Source organism: Mustelus asterias, chromosome 1 (genome assembly GCF_964213995.1).
Source record: "Mustelus asterias chromosome 1, sMusAst1.hap1.1, whole genome shotgun sequence".
Classification (NCBI taxonomy): Eukaryota; Metazoa; Chordata; class Chondrichthyes; order Carcharhiniformes; family Triakidae; genus Mustelus; species Mustelus asterias.
The window spans coordinates 33,444,664-33,470,169 of NC_135801.1; the positions used below are offsets into that span (position 1 = coordinate 33,444,664).

Here is a 25,506-nt window from a genome sequence, read left to right on the forward strand (position 1 = left end):
CATATCTCCTGCCCACTGTCTCACCATGTGCAGGTTCCCCCTCTCAACGCTATCCATGAAAGTATGCACAGTGTCAGGATCTGCGCTGGTGGCACCGAGTGAGTGACTGTGTTTCTTCGGCATCACTACTTTCTCTTCCACCATAGTTAGGGTTGCAGTTCTTGGATATCTTACAGTCTTAACTCAAAGGCAAAAGGCACAAGAACAGTGTTGTGATGAGGTGGGCACAAAAGCCAGAGGTGCATGCTCACACCATCTGAAACTTGTCAATTAGAAGACATTATGGGATCATCAGGAAGTGGGATGTGAGAAGGAGAATCATCTATGAAGATTCCGTCATCTTCAGTGCTTTCAGGCTCGCTGCTTGCCATGGCCTCATAGCTGGCTGCTACAACGATGGTGACCACCCTCTCCTCCATTGGAGCCAAACAACTTTGCCAGTCCTACCCACCTCATTAGTCTCTGCTGCCTCTGGATATTCACCATCTTGTCCTAAAAGTGTGTCAGTGATTGCGGGGCAATGTGTTTAGATAATGTGGCTATTATGGCTGAATAGCTTGCCATGTGTGCAAGATGTGAGGTGTGGGTGTGAAGCTTGCTGCAGTGCTAAATGTGTTAGGGGGAGGTGAAGCTATGGATGTTAAGCGTGAGTTGCGCTTGATAGGATATTTTTTATTCATTGCTGTGGATAGATCACATCTCTCCTTTTCTCCATCACCTGCACTAAGGGTCTCCAGTGCAGCATCGCAGGTCCTTGGAACACACTTTCACCCCATGGTGCCATTATTATTTCCTCTTCCTATTCTGGCTCTATTCCACAAAAGGTTCCAGCATCTGTTCCAACCACAATGCAGCTCCCTTAAGTGCAGATTGGCTTGAGGTAATGAAGGTGGGCTTCAAGTTGTGCTAGTCTCTATGAACCGGAGCCCACAGCTGACTCATACAGCTACTCAATGGTGAATTTAGCACTGACTGCATACGCTAACCATGCAAATCAGCAGGCAGTACAATGCTGGCATGCTGACTGTGCCTGAAGCATTGCGGGAGAAGGGAAGAAGGAGGCTTTAAAACATATTGTAATACCGCATCCATTTTTGAGGAATGTCCAATTTAGACACCTTTAATCTTGTGAAGAAGCTCCCGCCTCAGGCATTGCTTTGAGCAATGGCCTCCCTTCAACAGCAGCACTGTATTTTGTCCTCTCCACTGATCCACACTGCCTATCAAAAGCACAATTGGTGTCTCGAGCTCCTCAATAAAAAAGCTGGCTTGGTTCTTGGGAGTATAATAGCAGCAGGTTGAACAACAGTTGTAGTGTGCTAAATCCACTGATGAGGAAAATTAAGCCTCCAGTCTCCAACTTCTACCAGTCAGACGTAGGAATGGTTTCAATTGTCGGCAAGCGTTACATAATGCAAGAATACAGATGAATACATCAAATTCTAAATGGCTGAACCATCAAGGAAGCTTTGTTCTAAAAGTTGTTCAGGTTGTATATTGTTCAAAAACATTAACAGATGTGCCGGAATTGAACAAGATGTGACTTAAATGACCAGCAGGTGTCAACAGTAAACAGACGATATAAGCCCCGCCATTATATCGTATAGAGGTTAACTGGGATAATTTATGGCCTTTTCTGGTTTTCAGTTCCCTGCTTTGTACTGCCTTAACACAGTGAGGCCTTTAAGAGGAGCTCCACGTGAGTCATCTTCCATATAACATTTATCAGCTAAGTCTGGCATTGTACTTTCAACATATAGCCTTTATGGTTTTTGTGCAATTATTTTTATAAGTATATTTAATAAACTATGAATTTTAATTTGACATGAGGGTCTGATAGTGTGGTAATTACTGCTTTTCGAAGTAGACAGGAGATTGTTTCAGATATTCCATGTGACCCTGAATACAATGTACCCTGTAGTTCATTGGTAATTGTCCATTTCATTGAACATAATCCCTGCTCAAGTGGTGCAGGTTTCACTTTGTAGAAAAGAGCTGGATCTTACGCTCCCCCATCACCTACCCACCCACTATTGCCATCGACTTTGGCAGGACCAGAAGATCCTGCCGGTGGCCAATGGGGAGCCAACTCCCCTGTGGGGCTGGAAAATTCTGATATTTTTGTTTAACAGACAAAAAAACAATTTGCACATAGCGATGTCTGGATGAGGTAAACAAAATAGCTGCGGCACCTCCTGGAGAGTGGTGTTGCTGTCTTATGTTGAACTTGTTTGTGATCTCCAGTATTACCAAGTGAACTGGATAACAGCCGATCGCACTAAACAAGGCAATCCTTGTTGCTGTGGATACCCACCCCGCCATGCTGAAATGTCCAAGCAAGTCCGGGGTCAGTAAGAAGGGTAAAGAGGGTGGGCGGAGGGTTAAATTGAGAGATAATCTTACAGGATGCATTCAGTGGACCCAGAGTACCTGCAAAGGATTTCTTCCCTTCCCTCGCCTTGCCTGACCCAAGTCCGCCCAGTTTAAAAAAAAATTCATTTGTGGGACGTGGGCATCGCTGGCTGGCCAGCATTTATTGCCCATAAAAATCATAGTGGCATGTGCTGTGGGCGGTCAGTAGAATTGCGCCCTGCTATAGTTCCCGCTCTGTATTGTCAGCATCAAGGATTCGTAGGTATAGTACCACACAACCAACTGCTATTCCAATTCCTTCCTAGTCATCCTCCCTGCCATCACCTTTCAGTTCATCCACAACTCTACTTATTTGTCCTTTCCTGCACCAATTCCTGCTCAGTCTCCTCGTCCTCCAGCTCCTCAAATTAAAAATTCTAATGTTTGAAGCCCTTTTTATGGTCTCACCCCTCCACTGGCTGCAACTTCTGGTCTCCAGTTCTTCAACTTTTGTTGTTTGTACACCCCAACCTTTGTGACTATATCTTCAACTGGCTTGGTACAATCCTGTGGTATTCCTTTCCTAAAACTCCTTACATATCTGTAATGAAATGGTCTCTGCCTCAACCTCCCTCTAAGGCAAGGCAGGCTCTATTCCAAAATTCTCTGTATAAAGACATTTTCAAACTCTCTCTTCCTATTCTTCCAGGGCCCAGCTTTTAATCTCCCGAGGGAAAATTCTGCTTTGAGAGTCCCTGGTCCTTGTAGTGTGGTAACAACTGGAGTACCAAGCAGAATTTCGTATCTATCCATCCAAGTGTTTTCACAATTCATCCTCAGTTTCTGAGAACTCGGTGAATGAAAAATGAGTTATAATAACGTTTCATGCTAAACCAGAAGATGCATGCAAGTAGTCTAATAGCTCAGGTATGTAACTACCAACCTCGATCAATGCTTTGGTGATTTGGCCCAGGAGGTACGCCCCCAAGGGAAACAGTGAGAACATTCATTCCTCCGAAATCCTGGGTGTTATGACGGATTTCTCTGGTATGAATCCTGTCAACTGAAAAGGTGGTAATGGATCCATTTTTCTCAATCACGATAGTATGCCATTGGCCATCTGATACAGAAATCTCCGGAATATTCCTTTCTACTTTGCCACCAACCCCAGCATCAGAGGTGTAATGTATTTTCCCGTTTTTCACCTATAGGAAAAAGAATTAAAAAAACTCCTGGCTGTTAGCTCATTATACTTGAAGCAAATGATGGCAGAGGCAGACTCAAAGTAAAAACTGCTGAATTCATGTGATCATTTTGGTGCTCATTAGGATATCAGGTTCACCAGTTAATTCTACATTGAGATCTTTGCTCACATTGCAAATCCTTTTAAATGATTCTCCCATAATACAATAAATATCCACAGTATTAGAACCATATGTATGTACAACTGCAATATGAAATACAGTTAAATTCTTCAAAAGCGAATAAATGCTTTGACCATTTGGATTTATGCCATTTTCAATTTAAGAAAAAAAAGAACGCCTATTAAGTCAAACTGCTATGTCAAATATGCAGAAGTCTTCATAAGATTTGCGACATGCAGTTTTTAAGTAGTGTTGGGTCAGATCACTCTATAGAAAAACAAATACGTCAAATTTCATCATTTACTTTTGCCTGACACAAAGTGATGGTATGCAACCTCCCTGAATGTTCTAATATCAGGTTCCCTTTGTACACCAGCCTGTCTTCATTAATAACCATCTGACTGCGCGGATGGCCGTATCATTTACATATATCTGAAGGGCCATTTAACTCCTTGGGTTACTTCAAGTGTACATGCAGTACTTTGTGCACAATATGAACTTTGCCATTGAAAAATGAAACCGTCTTATTCAGAAAGATTTATGGACAAAAACAGCTGTAACATTTTTGTTCTTTGTGTGCAAGGAATAGCAAGTCTATTTTTAATTATAAAAATTTGTATTATTATTTTACTTTATTTTACATGATCTTTCATTACAGATAGTCCCATGAAAGGTAACTGGTTCCAGTAATAGCAACTGAAGATCTATACTCTATCCATCATACTGAGGGTGAATGCTCCAATAGTAAGGGAATGAGATGTGATATGTTCGAAAACTCCAAAAGTCAAGAAGATATTTTGAAAATTGCGACAGAACATAAGTACATCTGGAAAAAACTTTTACAGAGAAGAGATGTTAAAGATGCACAATCCTTCATTAGGTTTCCACCAAAAGATTAATCTGCCCTTTCTCTTTTCAGTTGCTGATTGATCTATATATTTCTAGCATTTTCTGTTTTTATTCAGATTCCCTGTTTTTTGTGAATCTCTCCTGAATGATGAAGGGATCTATCGTAAATGAGCTTGCTCACTTGATATTTCAACTGTAAACATTGTTTTGTTTTAAGCACCAGGCATAGCTTTTGCAGGACTGTTTGTTTGCTTTTTAGCTGTTTAGCTATAAACAAAATGCACTGTTCTCCCATTCTTGATCACTTTGCACGATCGTGGCTTATGGAGCTAAGACTGGGGAGCCCATCATTTACCCTACAAAACGCTGGCAAGAGTTAAGATGAAGGATATTTTTGGCACAATGCCTAGCACTAGTTAAAACCTCCCAGCAGTGTGACCAATACTTCATGAAGAAAGGATATGGGTGATGGGAACAATGATTAAAACCATAGCAGTGCATGCAGTCTAATCAAATCATCTAAAACTAGCTTTAATCTTACCTTCACAGTAGTATAATTGCTGTTTTCCTGGATGTGAATTAAAATGCCATTTTTGCTTCTTGTTCTGAACTTTATGTCCAGGCTGTTTGCACTCACAGGATCTGGAGGCTGCCCTTTCAACCTCTGCTTTACTAAATAGTCCCGCTTCTGATTCTGATTAATCATATAGTCCAGGCGTCCCCTACCATCCAGTGACAATGCAGTGTCCACGCTGACCACTAGAAGAATCATATTTTTGACCAGAATGAATATCAACTTTAAAACATTTGAAAGAATTTACAAAGTCAACTTTTTATAATTGATGTAGGTGTGGGCATTGCTGGCTAGGCCAGCATTTATTGCCTTCGAGAAGGTTGAAGTGAGCAGCCTTCTTGACCTGCTTCAGTCCCTGTGGTGTAGGTATATTCACAGTGCTGCTAGGCAAGGAGTTTCAGGATTTTGACCAACCGACAATGAAGGAATGGTGCTATATTTCCAAGTCAAGACGGCGAGTGACGTGGAGGGAAATTTCCAGTCAGTGGTATTCCCATGTGTCTGCTGCCCTTGTCCTTCCAGGTGGTAACAGTCGTGGGTTTGGAAGGCCTGGTGAGTTGCCGCAGTGCATTTTGTAGATGGTACACACTGCTGCCACTGTTTGTTGGTGGTGGAGGGAGTGAATGTTGCCAATCAAGGAATTATAATTGGTTAATTGTCAATGATGTGGAATTGATAATTATATTTAAAAATACCAAATTACGCAACGCAACAGTCAATATTAATTTTGTTTTCATTAGACAGAGAAAATTAAAGGATTATCTAACAAAAATGTTGCATGATTTGAGAGGGTTTGAAATGACAAACAGTGAAGGATCATTTCTATTGACAGGTGAATTGGGAAGAGTTCATATGAATAAATAAAGGGGATATTTAGAAGAGATTAGTTAATTCAAATTACTGAAATAATAAACATATTACTTTGAATGACTTCTGATTCAAGCACTGATATTTACAAGGGAATTAAATTCTTGAAAGCACAAAATAAAAAGGGAATGCGGGAAGGGAAATAGGACTAATTAGCTATAGTGTTGAGCAGGTACTAGCACAGTAATGGTGGGCTCAACAGCCTCTTTCTGTGCTGAAATTTATACTCGTGCACTTCACTGCCAGTCAATTTACTTTGTGAAGAAAAAAACCTGAAGGGAGAGTCAGGGCAGGATTTTCCGCTCCTGCCGAAGTTGACCTCCAGGTTCCCCAGCAATGGGCTGCGTGAGCCATGCAAATTGCCATTGACTTCGGTGGGACTGGAAGATCCTGGTTAATGGCGAGCACCTCCACTGCAGGTGAGCCCGTAGTGGGGAACCTGGGGGGGTGGGGGGGGGGGTGTTGGAAAATTCCAACCTCAGTACTGTTTAATAGTTAGTTTCTGAAGGGAACGAGTGAACCACTAGACTGGTCACCTGTCCTCACTTTCAGCCTGATATACTGCATACTTTGACAAGACTGAATACTTTGCAGCATAGAAAATAAATAATTAAAAACAAATACTTCGTAATGTGATGAAAATGATATTGTAACCTAGTGTTACTCTTGATAGCTTGACATGATCATAGTTCTCACAATGACTCCTACATTATGTCCATTCTGCATTTATTTGTTGAATCTGAATCAAAGCTTTCATTTTGTGTAATCTAGAACCACTGAACAAAAATATACAATGGTGATGAAACGTTTCAGCTTATTATTGTCATCCTATAAAGTTAGTAGAAACAGTGGGGCCTCACAGTGGCCAATCATACATCTCCAAACGTTTTGCATTACTGAGTCAATTCGTACCAATTGTTAGGTTCAACTGCAGTAAGGCATGTGATAATAAACTTATCAGTTCACAGTGAAACACCCAATGGGAAGATCCCCAGCCTCCTGGGATATTGAGACCAGCCTGCTCGACATCCAGTGCCTCATGCTGTAAAACTGAGGCTTGATCTATCCCCAATATATTTTCTTTTCAGTTGATAACATATTAAGAGTTTAACTGTCCATCTGTGAAAACACACAACTTTGCAATAACGGGCAGCTTCTTCATTTCTAATTCAGACCAGTAACTCAGATTGATGTGCAGAACACAAGTTTTATTAAATAGTTATATTCTTCCTGCTATTAAAAATCTCATCTGCTACCTCATGAAAAGCCTTCCTGCTCCCATTAAGGATGTGGGGATGCCAGCGTTGGACTGGGATAAACACAGTAAGAAGTCTCACAACACCAGGTTAAAGTCCAACAGGTTTATTTGGTAGCAAAAGCCACTAGCTTTCGGAGCGCTGCTCCTTCATCAGGTGAGTGGGATTTCAGTTCACAAACAGGGCATATAAAGACACAAACTCAATTTACAAAATAATGATTGGAATGCAAGTCTTTACAGGTAATCAAGTCTTAAAGGTACAGACAATGTGAGTGGAGAGTGGGTTAAGCACAGGTTAAAGAGATGTGCATTGTCTCCAGACAGGACAGTTAGTGAGATTTTGCAAACCCAGACAAGTTGTGGGGGTTACAGATAGTGTGACATGAACCCAAGATCCCGGTTGAGACCGTCCTCATGTGCGGAACTTGGCTATCAGTCTCTGCTCAGCGACTCTGCGTTGTCGTGTGTCGTGAAGGCCGCCTTGGAGAACGCTTACCCGAAGATCAGAGGCAGAATGCCTGTGACCGCTGAAGTGTTCCCCAACAGGAAGAGAACAGTCTTGCCTGGTGATTGTCGAGCAGTGTTCATTCATCCGTTGTTGTAGCGTCTGCATGGTCTCCCCAATGTACCATGCCTCGGGACATCCTTTCCTGCAGTGTATCAGGTAGACAACGTTGGCCGAGTTGCAAGTGTATGTACCATGTACCTGCTGATGGTGTTCTCACGTGAGATGATGGCATCCGTGTCGATGATCCGGCACGGCTTGCAGAGGTTGCTGTGGCAGGGTTGTGTGGTGTCGTGGTCACTGTTCTCCTGAAGGCTGGGTAGTTTGCTGCGGACAATGGTCTGTTTGAGGTTGTGCGGTCGTTTGAAGGTAAGAAGTGGAGATGTGGGGCTGGCCTTGGCGAGATGTTCGTCTTCATCAATGATATGTTGAAGGCTCCGGAGAAGATGTCGTAGCTTCTCCGCTCCGGGGAAGTACTGGACGACGAAGGGAACTCTGTCCACCGTGTCCCGTGTTTGTCTTCTGAGGAGGTCGGTGTGGTTTTTCACTGTGGCACGTTGGAACTATCGTTCGATGAGTCGAGCGCCATATCCTGCTCTTATGAGTACATCTTTCAGCGTCTGGAGGTGTCTGTTGCGATCGTCCTCCTCTAAGCAGATCCTGTGTATACGGAGGGCTTGTCCGGAGGGCATAGCTTCTTTAACGTGTTTAGTGTGGAAGCTTGAGAAGTGGAGCATCGTGAGGTTATCCGTGGGCTTGCAGTACAGTGAAGTGCTGAGGCGATCGTCCTTCATGGAGATGCGTGTGTCCAAGAATGCAACCGTTTCCCGAGAGTAGTCCATGGTGAGTCTGATGGTGGGATGGAACTTGTTGATGTTATCATATAGTTGTTTCAGTGATTGTTCACCATGAGTCCAAAGGAAGAAAATGTCTTCAATGTATCTAGTGTATAGCATCGGTTGAAGGTCCTGTGCGGTGAAGAGGTCTTGTTCGAACCTGTGCATGAAGATGTTGGCATATTGAGGTGCGAATTTGGTCCCCATGGCTGTTCCATGTGTCTGGATGAAGAAGTGGTTGTTGAAGGTGAAGACATTGTGGTCCAGGATGAAGCGGATGAGTTGTAAAATTGCATCTGGAGATTGGCAGTTGTCGGCGTTGAGCACTGAGGCAGTTGCAGCACTGCCATTGTCGTGGGGGATGCTGGTGTACAGTGCCGAGACATCCATTGTGACGAGGAGTGCTCCTGGTTCAACTGCTCCATGTGTGCTGAGTTTCTGTAGGAAGTCCGTAGTGTTGCGACAAAAGCTGGGGGTTCTTTGTACAATGGGTTTCAGGATGCCCTCGACGTAGCCGGAGAGGTTCTCGCACAGGGTCCCATTGCCTGATACGATGGGACGGCCGGGTATGTTTTCCTTGTGTATCTTCGGGAGGCAGTAGAGATCTCCAACGTGGGGAGTACGTGGGATGAGAGCACGGAGGGTGCTCTGAAGGTCCGGATCAAATGTCTTGATCAGTCTGTTGAGTTGACGGGTGTGTTCTTTGGTCGGATCTGCGGGTAACTGTCTGTAGTGTTCCTCGTTGTTCAGTATGATGATGGCCGCTCCTTTGTCTGCTGGTTTGATGACAATGTTGCGGTTAGTCTTGAGAGCGTGGATGGCGTTGCGTTGTGCTTGGGTGATGTTCGGGGCTATCTTGCGAGTGCGGCTGATGAATCTGGCATTGACGCACCTCCTGACGGCTTGGGCACACATGTCAAGTCGAGGGCAGCGGCCTTCCGGAGAAGTCCAATTCGACTCTTTCCTCTTCAATTGCTGCACCGAGGATCTCTCTGTCGGCTGTTCTGGTTCACTGGCTGTCTCATTGTGTTCGTTGTTGGCCTCTTGGGGTTTGTGGAAGAACTCCCGCAGCCTCATTCGCCTGATGAATTCCTCTGTGTCTGCTGCAAGACTGATGGGGTCTATTTTGGTGGTGGTGCAGGAATTGAGCCCTTGGCTGAGAACTTCGATTTCATCTACTCTCCAGAATCGGTTGCATTCTTGGACACACGCATCTCCATCAAGGACGGTCACCTCTGCACTTTACTGTACCGCAAGCCCATGGATAACCTCACGATGCTCCACTTCTCCAGCTTCCATCCTAAACACGTTAAAGAAGCCATCCCCTACGGACAAGCCCTCCGTATACACAGGATCTGCTCGGATGAGGACGATCGCAACAGACACCCTCCAGATGCTGAAAGATGCCCTCATAAGAACAGGATATGGCGTTCGACACATTGATCAACAGTTCCGACACGTCACAGCGAAAAACCACACCGACCTCCTCAGAAGGCAAACATGGGACACGGCGGACAGAGTACCCTTCGTTGTCCAGTACTTCCCCGGAGCGGAGAAGCTACGACATCTTCTCCGGAGCCTTCAACATGTCATTGATGAAGACGAAGATCTCGCCAAGGCCATCCCCACACCCCCACTTTTTGCCTTCAAACAACTGCACAACCTCAAACAGACCATTGTCCGCAGCAAACTACCCAGCCTTCAGGAGAACAGTGACCACGGCACCACACAACTCTGCCACAGCAACCTCTGCAAGCCGTGCCAGATCATCGACACGGATGCCATCATCTCACGTGAGAACACCATCCACCAGGTACACGGTACATACTCTTGCAACTTGGCCAACGTTGTCTTCCTGATACGCTGCAGGAAAGGATGTCCCGAGGCATGGTACATGGGGGGAGACCATGCAGATGCTACGACAATGGATGAATGAACACCGTTTGACAATCACCAGGCAAGACTGTTCTCTTCTTGTTGGGGAACACGTCAGCAGTCACGGGCATTCGGCCTCTGATCTTCGGGTAAGCGTTCTCCAAGGCGGCCTTCATGACACACGACAACGCAGAGTCGCTGAGCAAAGACTGATAGTCAAGTTCCACACATATGAGGACGGCCTCAACCGGGATCTTGGGTTCATGTCACACTATCTGTAACCCCACATGACTTGCCTGGGCTTGCAAAATCTCACTAACTGTCCTGGCTGGAGACAATACAGATCTCTTTAACCTGTGCTTAACCCTCTCTCCACTCACAATGTCTGTACCTTTAAGACTTGATTATCTGTAAAGACTCACATTCCAGCCATCATTTTGTAAATTGAGTTTGTGTCTTTATATGCCCTGTTTGTGAACTGAAATCCCACTCACCTGATGAAGGAGCAGTGCTCCGAAAGCTAGTGGCTTTTGCTACCAAATAAACCTGTTGGACTTTAACCTGGTGTTGTGAGACTTCTTACGCCATCAAGGACCCCACCTTTTCCCCCCTCTCACTATTTTTCTTGTTCTATGAGATCAAATAACGGAACATTACACATTATGCTTGCATAACATTTTTAAACTTTAAACCTTACATTTTTCACAGTATTTTCCTGTAAATCCGTGCTTGCAATCACATTGCTGCCATGACCAGTAATCCACACATGTGCTGTCATGTTGGCACGGGTTATTTTGACAAACTCCTTCCACTCGGACACATCTGAAATTAAATACAATTTCATACAGTAAGTTAATCAAGTAGGCAGCACAGCTAAATTTGTTTAAAATGAACATTATAACGATGGCAAATCCCAATCAGCAAATATATACTGAGGGCATGGCTTCAATAGAGGCACAGTGACATTACTGCTACCATGCCAATGCCATGGAATACTGAAATTTTCTCGAAATGTATCAAGATAGGACTTTCACTTCTCCATCAGTGGAAAACTCCATGGAGTCTGTTGCCAGGGGAAGCAGCAGCAAACAGATCAGTATTGCGAGAAACAGATTGGCTCTTTTGATTGAATTCCTTGATTTTTCGCTAATAGTTTGCCGCACAACTCTTAATAGTTGGGAGGTCATATTCGAAGCAATGTCTACAGTATAAATACTACATTACTTTTTTAAAAAATAGATTTTTGTCCCTGACATAACTGGATTTCAAACAATAATTTTTCCTACTTGATGCATTATGAATCTTGCCAATCCAAAATACATTGCTTAATACCGGCAGTGAGACTCAATTATGTATTACCGATTGCAGGTTTATTTTAAAAAGTGGGGTAGAAAAGGAGAAAACGTTAAAAATAAAAAAAATGCTATACAAACAAAAGATAACAAGTAAAACTTGCTATTTCAATGTTCTTAAATATTTTGTTCAAAGATTCAAACTTCAATATTTCAATTCCACCAATTAAAATAGGGCTGCCAGAACATAGCACAAATTGTAATATTAATATGTGCAAAAGTGAATTTAACAAAAGAAAATCAATTTTAAGTTCTATTTACTTTATTCAAATTCATAAATTCCCAGTAAAGAAACCTATAAAATACTATTGGAGGTGTTAATGGGAAAAACCATAACACAATGGTATAGCATTCCTCTCTGCTATTTTAACAGAAGCATAAACCTATTAAGGCTGCAGTTAAAACAGTGGTAACAGAACACCATAAGAGCACACTGTCTTGATTCGCAAGAACATATTTTAAAAAATCTCAATGCCAAACCTGTCCAGAATTCCATGGTTTGCCAGAGCTTGACTGGGTTCCAATGGTCGACCATTAACAGCAAATTCCATCACACATCCCACAAAATCATGAGTGACCACCTGGCCTTTCCTTTGAAGAATCGGTTCTATTGATCGGATTCCTCCCACTGTTAATCTGTTGGGTTGTACTTCTAAAGTCCTGCAACACAAAAACCAAGAATCAAGTTACACTGAAAAAAAACCTGAAAACATAAGTTCATCTGGAGCATATGAAATTCTAACATGGACATGGCTTATCTAAATGGGTGCACCAACATACAGCTCTAACATCTCTATCTCCTCAGCTCATATGTCACAATCCTTTTAGGTCTTGAGGGGTACAAAATCCCTCTCTTTTCACCTCAGTTTCCCTAGCAAACCACAACCATGCAACGGTTATGGGAAGTGATTGGAAAGGCTACTCCTGTGGCACAGCCATGCAAATGCCAACCATTCACACTTGACAAGGACAGTTGACAAACATAGAAACATAGAACATAGAAGCAGGAGTAGGCCATTTGGCCCTTCGAGCCTGGCCCACGATTCATTTTGATCATGGCTGATCATCAAAATCAATATCCTGATCCCGCCTTCCCCCCATATCCCTTGATCCCTTTAGCCCCAAGAACTATATCTAATTTCTTCTTGAAATCACACAATGAAATCACAGAGAGTGACAATAACAAGCCAAAGCTTGTTATATTGTACCAAGGGAAGTTGAAGGTAATTTTTAAAAATTTGAGACTTTACTTAATTGGCTATCTACTGAACTAAATTTAATAACAATTTACACAAGAAAATGTCAAGCTTTTTCTTGTCTGCCACTTTTCATCTGGTTAGAGTAGTTAGTAGTAACTTTGAAAGATGGACAAACTCTAACCTCAATTTGAGGTGCTAACATTTCACATATAGAAGCATAATGGAAAATCAATGAGAATGGATAAGACAAGTAAGTTTAGGGGAACATTAAGGCAATGATGATCACAACATAATAAGGGTTAACATAACAATTGACAAAGGCATAAGTAAAGAAAAGACCAAAAAGACAAACAGATTTTAAGGGGGGAGAAATGGAACTGGGGAAAATAAACTGGAAATATTTACTGATAAGAGGATAAACTGAACAGCGGTGGGATACATTTAAAATAATGATCAACACAGCCCATAAGCCATTGAAAATCAAGAACAAAACTACTGGGTAATAACACATGAATTGATTTTTTAAAAGAGTAAAATTGAAGGAAAAGGCATAGGCTGAAAACATTAGGAAGGTAGAGAGAAACTACAAAATTAAATTCTAAAAAATATAAAATGGATACTTAAATAACAAAAGAAAAATTAGGATAAAAGTAGGTCTGGAGGAATATACATGATAAACTCACAACTAATGAGAGTGATATTGTAGAAATGTAGAGCTACTTCACCTCGTATTTACTGGGGGACTGACATGATGGGCAAGAGGAGATCAGAAGAGATGCAAAGACACTTCGGATGGAAATGGGGGCGATATGAATAAACAAATTGAACTTTGATAGGTCTGGATGGATTGCATCCATGCATTGAAGGAAGTCAGGGAAACAAGCAATAGCAGAGGTTCTATTGCACGTATATAGAAAAAAAAATCAGAAAAAAGATTGTCCCAGAGGACTGTGTAATCTGATTCCTATATCTTAAAAGGAAGCCATAACAAGTCAACTGAACCGTACATCAATTAGCTTATTGTTGGTGGTAAGAAAGATAAATTATTTTTTAAAGATGTGATAGAAAATCATCAGGGTATGATAAAGAATAGTCAGTACAGATTTCAAAAGGGAAGGTCATGCTTGATCAACCTATTTGAATTCTTTGAACTAGCAGCAGGAAGGATAGACAAAGGTAATTCGCTGTAATATATTTGCCTTTTCAAAAGACCTTCTTAAGATGCCACATAGTTGACTCATGATCATGGTGGAGTCAAGGAATAAACAGCTGAAGGGATACCAATCTGGCTACAAAACAGAAGTTAGAGAGCTGGGGTTAAAGGTAGTTACTCAATGTGGTAAAAGATGAGTACTGGTGTTTGACAAGGAGTGGTACTGGGATCACAGCTGTGCACCATTTACATGAATAATTTGAAATTTTGAATTGGAAGTACAATTTTAAAACATGCAAACGACATCAAAATGGGTGGAGTAGTAATACAGAGGAGCACTATATAAAAAAAACAGGAAGACATCAATAAACTTCCAGCATGGTGGTGCAATTGCAAGTGAACTACATTATAAGCTCAGTGTCAAATGGTTCACTTTGATAGGAAGAAGCAGGAGACCACCACATATTTCCTGGGAAGTATTTAAATGTGGCAGGGAAAAAGGACCTGGGACTATCAATACACAAATTCCTAAAAGTAGCAACACAGATTAATAAAGACAAAAATAAGGCACTGGAGTTAACTCTTAGAGGCATATAATAAAAAACAGAAAAGTAATCTTAAATCTGTATCAACTTGATTAAACCACAGTTGGAGTTCAAAGAACAGATCTGGTCTCTGCATTATTGAAAGGATATGGAGGCACGCGATAAAGTGCAACATATATTTATTAGGATAACACCAGAATTGAGAGATTAGACCTATTATGAAAGATTGATCAGCTGGGATTGTTTTCTCTAGAAAAGACAGAACTTTCCAGCCCTGCCCACTGCCGGGAACATCTGATTCCGCCGGAAGACATTGGACTTTTGGCTGGGCAGTGCTTCCCGTGGCGGGACCCGCCATGACGGGGCTGGAAACTCCCAGCCATGACCTTTAGAGGTTTATAAGATGATGAAAGAGCTTACTAGGAAAACGTAAATATAGAGACAACGCTTCCAACTGCAGGGAACAACAAAATTACAGGCCATAAAATAGTCACGAATAAGCCCAATAAAGAGCTCCAGAGAAACTTAAGTTTTAGTGAGTGGTTAGAAACATTGGAATTGGCCTGTTGGGCCAGATGGCCTATTTCTGTGAGGTAAATCCGATGAAACGTAACAATCCAATACACAGGGCCCGATTTTACCAAAACTTCACATCCGCGGTAAAGTTGGGCGTCGGGCCTATACCGTGGTGCGCACCCGATTCCTAGCAGAGCGCGGCTTTACCAACACCCGATTCGGGCACGGGCCGGGCCCGTTGTTTGTTGTGGTCCTCCAATATCTGCATTCTGGCCTCAAGTCGTCCCTTGTGTTGCCGTAGGAGCTTAGCCTCAGCCAGGAGCTCAGCATCATGATAGTTCTGCTAGTTTTGCCGAGAAGGTTGACGACGGCAGGGGTTTTTGCAGCAGACCCCGAGAGATATAAAACCCCTGCCGTCGCCAACCTTCTCAGCAAAACCAGCAGAACTATCATGATGCTGAGCTCCTGGCTGAGGCTAAGCTCCTACGGCAACACAAGGGACGAATGCAGATATTGGAGGACCACAACAAACAACTGGAGTCACAGTTGTGCCGACTGCGAAAGCTCCTGGAAGAGACATTAACAGAATCAAAGCTGAATGGAGTTCCTTCGGTTTCTCCAACTGCTCCCTTTCAACTTGCTGGAAATGGTCACACCTGGAATGTGGACTTCAGCTCGCAGACAGATGATTCATTGATTCCGCCCCACGACACGAGTACAGACCTTACGGATGTCATGGAACAAATCAATAGCTCTTTCCCCGTTTGCAGCCCAAGTTTTACTACAAGGCAACAGGTAATGATGTAACAATATGTTCCATACAGCAGACACTTGCATTGAGACCACTACTTCCTGTATGACCAGCAGCAGTTGTGAATAATAATGAAACTGAATGGGACCTTCAAAGAATATCAGTTCCACCAATTGGTCTCATTGAAGGAGCTTACCTGTGGAGACCCAACAAGTAGTTTTGACTATTGTCTGTTCCTCTTTGCTTCTTTTACTGTGCAATTGCAAAATAATGAAGTATAAAATGTTGGACTCTGAAACTTATGCTACTATGTATAAATGTGCAGCATTTGGGGAGGGGGACTTTTTAAAATCACTTTTTACTACTGGTGTAACAGAATATCGTTCTCAAACGGTATCTGCATTTTACAATGTTTTAAAGAAAATGCTACTCTCTGTAATGCCACCCTCTTGGAAAACAAAGCCTTACAGGTGTGTCTGAATGCTGGCTGTGTGCCTAAGAAAGTTGTTTATTTTAAAGTTCAGCGGGGACCCCCCCCCACACCACCCAGGGAATGATCGGTCACACCCCCTCCCACCCGCCCCGATCAGAGGATGACCTGGGTCTCCTCCCCCCCCCCCCCCCCCCCCCCCCGCCCCTATGACGGTCAGAGCCGCTCTCTCTGCTGTTTTGTATTTTGCGCCCGGGCGCGCTGGTTCGGATTTTTTTTCAAACTGCGCTTGGTCTGCCAGCGCTAAGCACCGCCGACAGCGGGGATCGGGCCGGAGCTGGCAAAACGCGTGTGGGCGCGCTGCAAAGAAGATTCCGGGCGTGGATCCGTATTACGCTCGGATCCCACCCATAGGCTCCAAATGGTAAAATAGGGCCCACAGTGTCATCTATCAAATTATATTGCAATGGCAACTCGGAGACCCAGGGTGTGGCTAGATGACTATATGGTGCAGCATATCACGAGTGGTTCCTCTGTAAATACTCACAAGCTGGTGCAATTGGTTCCTATTCATAGAAACTAGAAGCAGGAGTAGGCCACTCGGCCCTTCAAGCCTGCTCTGCCATTCAAGGCTGATCATCAATTTCAATATCCTGATCTCCCCTTCCCCCTCGTATCCTTTGGTCCCTTCAGCCCTTAGAGCTATATCTAATTTCAAGACCTTAACATTGCATTTGTAGAGATGTAAGTCACATTGAACAATATTCTTTTATAAAACAGGCACTGGTCATTTAGCCCCCGCGGTCTGTTTCCTCATTAAAAGAGATCTTGACTAACCTGTTAACTAGCTTCATGTACCCATCTTTGCCCCATATTCCTTAATGTAGCTAATAAAAATCTATCAACTTCAGTTTTAAGATAAACTATTGATCGAGCATCAATTGCTGTTTGCGAAAGAGTTGAAAACTTCTACCAGCCTTTGCATGAAGAACAGTTTCCTAACTTCAGTCCTGAGGGGGCTGGGCTTTAATTTTTACAGTATTGTTCTGGAATCCCCAAATGATAGAAAAAAGTTTCTCCCAATCAACCCTATTTGCATCCCTTTATTTTGATCAAATAATCCTTTGAACCTTCTAAATTGCAGACAATACAACCTTACTTTATTTAATCTTTCCTCACAATTTAACGCTTGGACACCAAGGGCAGAATTTAATGCTCCCCCTTTGGCAAATTTTAATCAGGCGGCAGGGTGACAGTTGGGTATCCCTTTGCCTTCCTGCCTCTGCCCTGATTAAATCCATGGTGCAGGTCTTTCTGCCCCGCTGCCAATTGATTGGTAAGCAGGTAATTAGCACCCAGGCAAAGGGTCTCATCCCAACGCTGCTGGTGTTTACCTAGCCCGGGGGGGGGAGCTGCAGAGGACTTGCCATGCAGGAATCACAACAAGTAAACCCTGTTGGGTTTGCTTGAGGGCTTCTGGGAGGTGAAGTGGTCCCTTGATCAAAGGCACCCAGTGTCTGATCACCAGGAAGGGGTGTGCGGAGGGGAGGGATCCACTTATTGCCCATGAGACCCTTCCCACTATCGCTCACCTGTGCTCTGAGATCCAGTAATGATGCTGTGCCTCACGGGGTATCAGAGCGGCAGCAGCCACCGTCGCCCGGGTAACTCTGCCATTCAATAGAGCTGCTGCTATCAGATTGGCCGGCAGCTCTTGGCGGGCTGGACTTGTGCCCCTGGGGTCCTTGATCCCAGGAAGGCCTGCTATTGTATAATTAAGTGCCTGAGTGCCACTTAGTTCACAGGGCTCTTACTGGTTCTCTAGTCGGCAGATGAGACAGTTACCTAAGGTGGTATTTAATAGAGGTGGTAACTATCTCATCTGCCGACTAGAGAACCAGTAAGAGCCCTATGAACTAAGTGGCACTTGGGCACTTAATTAGACAATAGCAGGGTAGGGTGCCTACATAGTACATGAATCCCTGGAGGAGGGCTCATCAACAACATTGGGAAAAGCTCCACTTCATAATAATACACATCGTACAATTTCAAAGAAATAGCACATAGTCAACTTGATACCTAAGGTGGTATTTAATAGAGGTGGTATCAAGTTGACTATGTGCTATTTCTTTGAAATTGTATGATGCATATTATTATGAAGTGGAGCTTTTCCCAATGTTTTTGATGAGCCCTCCTCCAGGGATTCATGTACTATGTAGGCACCCGACCCTGCTTTGTCTAATAAACAGTGGCTGGAACTCTCAACTTTGGTGAGTGTCAAGTCAAACTCCGGCCAATTTTCTTCCCTACTGAAAAGCAAAACAAGCATTGTGTATAACATCCAGCTGGTCCACATATCACTAGCTCTGCAGCCCCAGAAAGTTGAAAGTTTTGCCCAGTATTTTCTGTGTAGAAAAAGAGCGTTTCAATGTCATGCCTAATGTAATGTATGCAGAGGTAATAGTAGTACCAAGGTCACAGGACTGGATAAGGCTCAATTTGTGGGAAGGTGGTTATGGTACAATAAATTGGGCATTATTAGTAAAAGATAACCCTCGCCTGCAATAACAATTACCAAAATGTATGCCTAAGATGTGCTGAGACATTTGTTAAGGTTAATCGTTGCATGTTCTACATGTATTGAAGCTGCCCTGCTGCTATAGAGAGCACTGAAAGAGACCTGGAGCAGCAGCCAGCAGATGCACACTAGCAGCAACATTGCTAAATCCAGTATCCCTCCAGAAGCCTCCACGCGATTCAGCTTTTCCTTTGCAGGAGCCTTGTTTCGTGACTGCTATTCCAGCCATTACTGTTAAGATCCCCTCCAGCAGAATAGGAGGAAGTATGACCATTTGGCTTCCAGCCCCGTGGATCCATACACTGCAGCTTTATCTCCAGCTTGTCTCTGGTGACTGCCGCTACTGGAACACAGTTGCTAACGATTGCACATCCAAGAGCGTACACATGGTGCAAGCAATGTGTCCCACCAGCATAGAAATAGCCACAAGGTTCATCCTTCAGAATGCAATCATTGATGGGTGGGGGATGCAGTAGTTTGTTAAATGCATTCCTAGAGTGGCACCACTTTTAATTTGGGGACCTTTGCTACAGAATAAACATGTCATCAAATTGATTTCACAGGAGATCTCCTCAATCTCTCACCTTTACTTGACGGCAAATTGGTGGAGCCAAAGAAGTTATTCAAACAGCAGTAAGCTGCCATTTAGATTTCTCCGGAGGCAGGAAGGTTCTGCAGATTTCTTGATGAATTTCCAATGTGAGATTAGGAGAACCCCAGGAATTTCCTGGTCAGCGAATTTTGAATTTTTGGCAGCAGCTCAATCTGAGAATCTTGTGGCATTGATTTTCATGGACCGCGTGATTAGGATGTTATCCAAGACCTTACACAAATTAAGCAAAGAATCTCTGCTCTTCCCCCCTCAAGATTTTTGAATGGCAGAAATGCAGCTCCTTTAAATGTTCAAGAACTGAGCTTTAGGTTGCAATGCCACACTGGTATTTGTATGTGTATGTGACATTCTAATTTGGACTGTAAAAAAAATCGTGTAGATAGCTTCCTATCATTTGAGTAGAATTGTGAATATTCAGTGAAATAATAGCCAAAGTCAAAATTCAAATGTCATTGGCCACCAGATCTAACTCTGCCGACATGACAATAGCTGCTACACTTCAAAATATCAGAAGTTATTTTGACTTTATTTAAATGCAAGTATTTCTTCTTATCCTTTGTTTTAGAAAGAAATGCATGAGGCTAAATCTTGCTGGGAAAATAATGCTAATGATCTCTGGGAATTTGCTGTTCAATTAATTTTCTGCATGTAGGAATACTTATCAATATGTAACATTTTAAAATGTTTTTCTTACTTTTCCTTTCGGCCCACTTTTTCCCTCTTGCCATATTTCTCTTTTCATTTAACTCTAATTCGCACTCTCTAACTTCACCCTCTTTCTCTGTTCTTGCTCCATCTCTTAATTCTCAAAACTCATTAAGGAGATCAACTGTTGGTCCTCTGCCCACTAAGGTCCCAGGTGCCCAGATACCCTCATCACGCATGTATCAGCACGCAGTTCCAGTAAATTGCAGCTCAAAAATATTTAGAGTTGGAGGGTGCTGGAAAAAGTCTGTTGGGGGGGGGAGGATTTTTACAGCCTTGCTTGTCCCAAACTGTAAAATCCCGTCTGAAGTCAACAAATATTTCCATTGTCCACCTCTCGCCTGCTCCGATTTCTGTGGTGGGTGGGGCGGTAAAATTCCGGTCTAATAATCGGCAAGTGCTGCAAAATGGCCTGCTCCAGAAAGATTTGACATACGTCTGAACATTGCAAAAAAAGATTGTTCCTCCACCAACAAAAATTATTAAAGAAAGAGCTTGCATTTGTAAATTTCCTTTCACAACCTCAGGACCGAAAGATCTTGACAGCCAATAAAGTATATTAATTACTATCAAACACAAAGGTCAATTTTCACACAACAAGGTTCCAGAAACAGCAATTTGATAATGACCAGATAATCTGCTGGATAAGAGATAAATATTGGCCAGGACACCAGGGGGAACACTCCTCTTCGCAGGCATACCATTGAATTTTTAGATCTACCCAAGAATTCAAATGCTGCTCATCTTAAAGTCTTATCTAAAAGACAGCACCATCAATAATGTTGCACTCCCTCAGTACTGTACTGAAGTAACTGCCTAGACTTTTTTGCTCAAGTCTGTATAGCTGGACTTGACCTCATGATTTGCTGACTCATGAGTAATAAAGTTATGAATATTAAAGGCTTATGACGAGATAAAGATACGTTAAACTGCAACTTGTGTTTTGCAATTTTTTTCTGGAGGCTTTCAGAAATCATATTCCACCTTTAAAAGCAACATGCTGTACAGCTGAACTATTGGTGTGTAGAGTCAAGTGGCTCTAGAATCATGCTCAATTAACTCTCCAGGCAGCTTACCCACAAGTAGTGTGAGCTGTATCCTAGAAAATTACACAGTGGAATGTGCTTAACATACGATTCAATTTGTTGAAACAGAACTTCATATATTAACTCTTTCTTAGCAGAGAAGGAAAAGATCAACTACCAACAGTTTTGACAGTGCTCTGTTTTTAGATATTTGTAGAGTTGTCACTCATCACGGGTGTTTACTGTTTTTATTTTACTGTTCAGTAAACAGCTCAACAACAGCTCATGAACTTGCCTGATGCAGTACTGATATCAAAAATGACGGTGAATGTCACACTGTTTAACTGTTGTGTCAGCTGTAAAAATGAGTGCAAGTTCTCCAGTCACCCAAGTAGGTGAACAAAGTAAACACACACAAACTGCAAGTCATTACTAATTACTGTAGAGATATGGGCAGCCTGGGCTTACTCATGAGAAAGTCAATTGATTAAGATACCAGACAGTTGCCGGCATTCATAGAACCTCATACCAACATGGAGCAGTATCTTCAGACAGCAATTGGAAAAGCAACGCAAATGTAAATAATTATTGAAGTCAAGATTTCCTGAAATCGGTATGGGTAGAATTAATGTTAATGATGTTGATGAGAAATTACAGCTAGGGTCAGATTCAATGAAGCAATGTACAATGAGGTACATTGCAATACAATTATTTGGATAGAAGCACTGCAGCAAAAAAGGTCTTTGCAGTAACACACATAAATGCACCTAAACAAACTAAGTGTCTTCATGATAGAACAACCATGGATTATTCTGTAGCCATTGGACTTTGTAACAGTTAATTGGTTATTGCTCTAATGCAAGCTATTACTGTCTGCATCCTGACTTGCACCAAATCCTGTTGACCCAGCACTTCTGTGCTCACTGATTTGCATTGACTCCTTGTCCCTTTGTACTTGACTTCTAAGGATCTTTCGAATTCTCCCATTTTCAGACCAAGGTTCTGATTTTACCGGCATTGCCACCCGAAGCTCGTAAGATTGCGCGGCCGTGCTGGTAAAATCAGGGCCTAAGTGTGGTGGTGGGCAGCTCCCACAGTGCCTTTCCTGCTGGCCAGAATGGTGGGTTTCCATGCTAGATTCTGCATTTAGAATCTCATTAATTCTGCACAGATACATTTCCCTCTGAGTCACCTGAGGGGCAGGCAGCTGATTCGTCTATTAGCTGGTGGGTTCAAAGTTCTGGCAACATATCTAAATGCCAGTCCAGCACACTCGCATCACTCTCTCCAGCCCACCTGACTTCACCAGACCATGCAGGATATCAACAACCCAGAGGGAAAAGGTTAGCAGCCTCAAGAAAAAGTCTGTTCCTCAATTCTGACAAAGCTGGTTGGGCAGCAGATCTTCAGTTCCTGCAGCAGCACCAGGAGCAGTGGCCATTGCGGGGACTATACATAGATTCTAAGTGGCAGGAGCCCTTGGACCTGGTAAGTGCAGGGGTCTGGTGATGGAGATTGAAGGGGAAGGCCTAGGGGTGTGCAGGTGAGGATTGCGGTGGTGGGTGAGTGATAGTGGATTTGATTCGAAGGGTTAGGAAGGTATAGAACATTGGGTGACTGCCCATTGTAGTGGGGGGGTGGGGGTCGTTGGTGGTCAACGATTGTGAAAGGAAGGAGCTCCTCTCTTTCCCGTCTGAAGCCCAGGCCTCAAAACTGTGGCTGGTCAGAATGTGTCCCTTCAGTGGCCATTAATTGGCCACTTAAGAGCCTCAATTGGGGTGGGGGTGGATAGGCCACCTAGGCATCACCTGTCCCCCTTAAAAGATAGGTTAGGGCAGGAAGCGGATAGGCCAGCCAAGGAATTTTGTGGATCTTCCCACCTCGAAACTAAGGATTTGTGGCCATTAAGTACAATGCACACAGGTCTTGATATAATAGACAACTCTCTCCTATACCTGTCTCACAATGTGTCTCAAAGTTGATCCCTCCATTGTACCCTGTCACATTTCAAACTGCCCTATTCACAAAATAATCATCAGGCTGATTTTTAATGAAATAGTTCATAGGAATCACAGAAACCCTACAGTGCAGAAAGAGGCCATCTGGCCCATCGAGTCTGCACCGACCACAATCCCACCCAGGACCCATCCCCATACCCCTACACATTAACCCGCTAATCCCTCAAACCTACACATCTCAGTACACTAAGGGGCAATTTTTTAGCATGGCCAATCAACCTAACCCACATATCTTTGGACTGTGGGAGGAAACCGGAGCACCCGGTGGAAACCCGCGCAGACACGAGGAGAATGTGCAAACTCCACACAGACATTGATCTAAGCCGGGAATCGAACCCAGGTCCCTGGAGCTGTGAAGCAGCAGTGCTAGCCACTGTGCTACCGTGCCGCCCATAGTTGAATTACCATCAATTAGTGAGGAGTTAGGAGCAGTTTTATGTTATTAGCGTGGGTCGACTAGGAACAGTATTTTGACTGTCAAATGTTATTTGATTTAGAACTCTCAGCAGCTGTCAGAGAAAGAATACTTTGCTACCATCAAACTGAACTGGATGGAAACCTAGGTTTCACATCATAACGAGCCGGCAGCAAAATGCACTTGGAGCATTCCAGATAATTTGACGGTCTGCCTATTGTGGGAAAGCAAATGTTTACCCTCACTTTCTAGTGGTATTCCAAATGTTTTTCTCTTTTAAGAAGTTCCCAGATTACAGACGAAATTAATTTTTAAATGTATTAGAAAAAACACTAAAAAAATATGGTTTTACTTTGCATGACTCTCAAAACCCAATAAGGAACGAATAATTAGTTTAGTAATTCCAATTGCTGTACCATGAGTACTAATTCCCACGGAGCTAAACATATCTACCAGCTCGTTGTGCTGACCTAACAACCAGTCTTTAACACCTGCCAGCCCCCCCCCCCATCCGGACTATGCTGCAAAAAGCTGGGACTAGCGTTTAAAATCCTAAACACTGAGATCTTGCTTGCATCCCTCCACATTTCCCGCCACTGTAATATCGACGGCAGAGAATCAGCTCCTGGCTGAGGTTACCACCAAAAGCAGACCAGGGTTATTTAAGGACAGAATTTTACAGACCCCTTCCCAGGACTGTCTGGTCCTGCCAAAGTCAATGGAGTTTTGAGTTGTTCGTCGCCTTTCATAACCCTCCCCCGCTGCGAAGGGACCATAAAATTCTACCCTCAGGTTCAAATTTGCAGCCTGATGATGCTACTTGCATCGCTATGTAATTTTGAAGCCTATCAGGTGGGTGGGGGGCGGGGGGTAGAGATTCAATGCTGTGTGTTACAGGACCACATAGTGGCACAGTGGTTAGCAATGTTGCTTCACAGCGCCAGGGACCCGTGTTCGATTCCTGGCTTGGCTCACTATCTGTGCGGAGTCTACACATTCTCCTCGTGTCTGCGTGGGTTTCCTCCGGGTGCTTCGGTTTTCTCGCACAGTCCGAAAGACATGCTGGTTAGGTGCATTGGTCATGCTAAATTCTCCCTCAGTGCAACCGAACAAGCGCCGGAGTGTAGCGACTGGGGGATTTTCACAGCAAGTTCATTGCAGTGTTAATGTAAGCCGACTGGTGACACTAATAAATACACTTTAAACTTAAGCTTCGCAGCAGCAAAAATGCCAAAGAAGGCACCTGACCAAAAGGGGGTCCAAGAAAGTTTATAAAACCTTTCCTGATTTTAAACTCCTTGTGGGAGGAGCAGGAATGTTCACATGATGCCCCTTAAGGGATCCCTGGGTTTCCCAAACCACCCAGTGTCGGTATCCAGGAATTCCCCAACATCGGCATTCCTCTCCCATGAAGAGGAAATCCTGACATTCCCCCATGTTCAATCAAGAGGAAATGGAAATAGAATGTGGGGGTATTCCTTCCATCCACTGTCTCCTGAGCCTCCAGCTGCAGCCTTCTACCACCATATTCTGAACTTCACCACTGGCCTGTGGTTCAATCTGGCCATTTGGGATGCTGCACACATTTATTGAAATGAGGCCATATTGTTCAGATAGGACATTCATGTCCCCAGTCTTGCTGAGTTTGTTACCCATTATTGAGCCCCGCCCACATACCCTTCCCTTCCCTGAAGAAATTGTGGCCAATTTCTCTGCCACAGATACA

At 43.3% G+C, this 25,506-nt stretch overlaps 1 protein-coding gene across 1 annotated transcript in view; it reads right to left on the bottom strand.

Annotated features, from left to right (window-relative positions):
- The window catches only part of fat4 (FAT atypical cadherin 4), a 323,488-nt gene that overhangs the window by 7,891 nt on the left and 290,091 nt on the right, over positions 1 to 25,506 (bottom strand). The window contains exons 14-17 of the mRNA XM_078211165.1: positions 12,313 to 12,492; positions 11,178 to 11,302; positions 5,107 to 5,324; positions 3,296 to 3,557 (exon numbers count right to left, since the gene is read on the bottom strand). Of these exons, the coding sequence (XP_078067291.1) occupies positions 3,296 to 3,557; positions 5,107 to 5,324; positions 11,178 to 11,302; positions 12,313 to 12,492 (785 nt within the window). The remainder of the gene's footprint in view (positions 1 to 3,295; positions 3,558 to 5,106; positions 5,325 to 11,177; positions 11,303 to 12,312; positions 12,493 to 25,506) is intronic.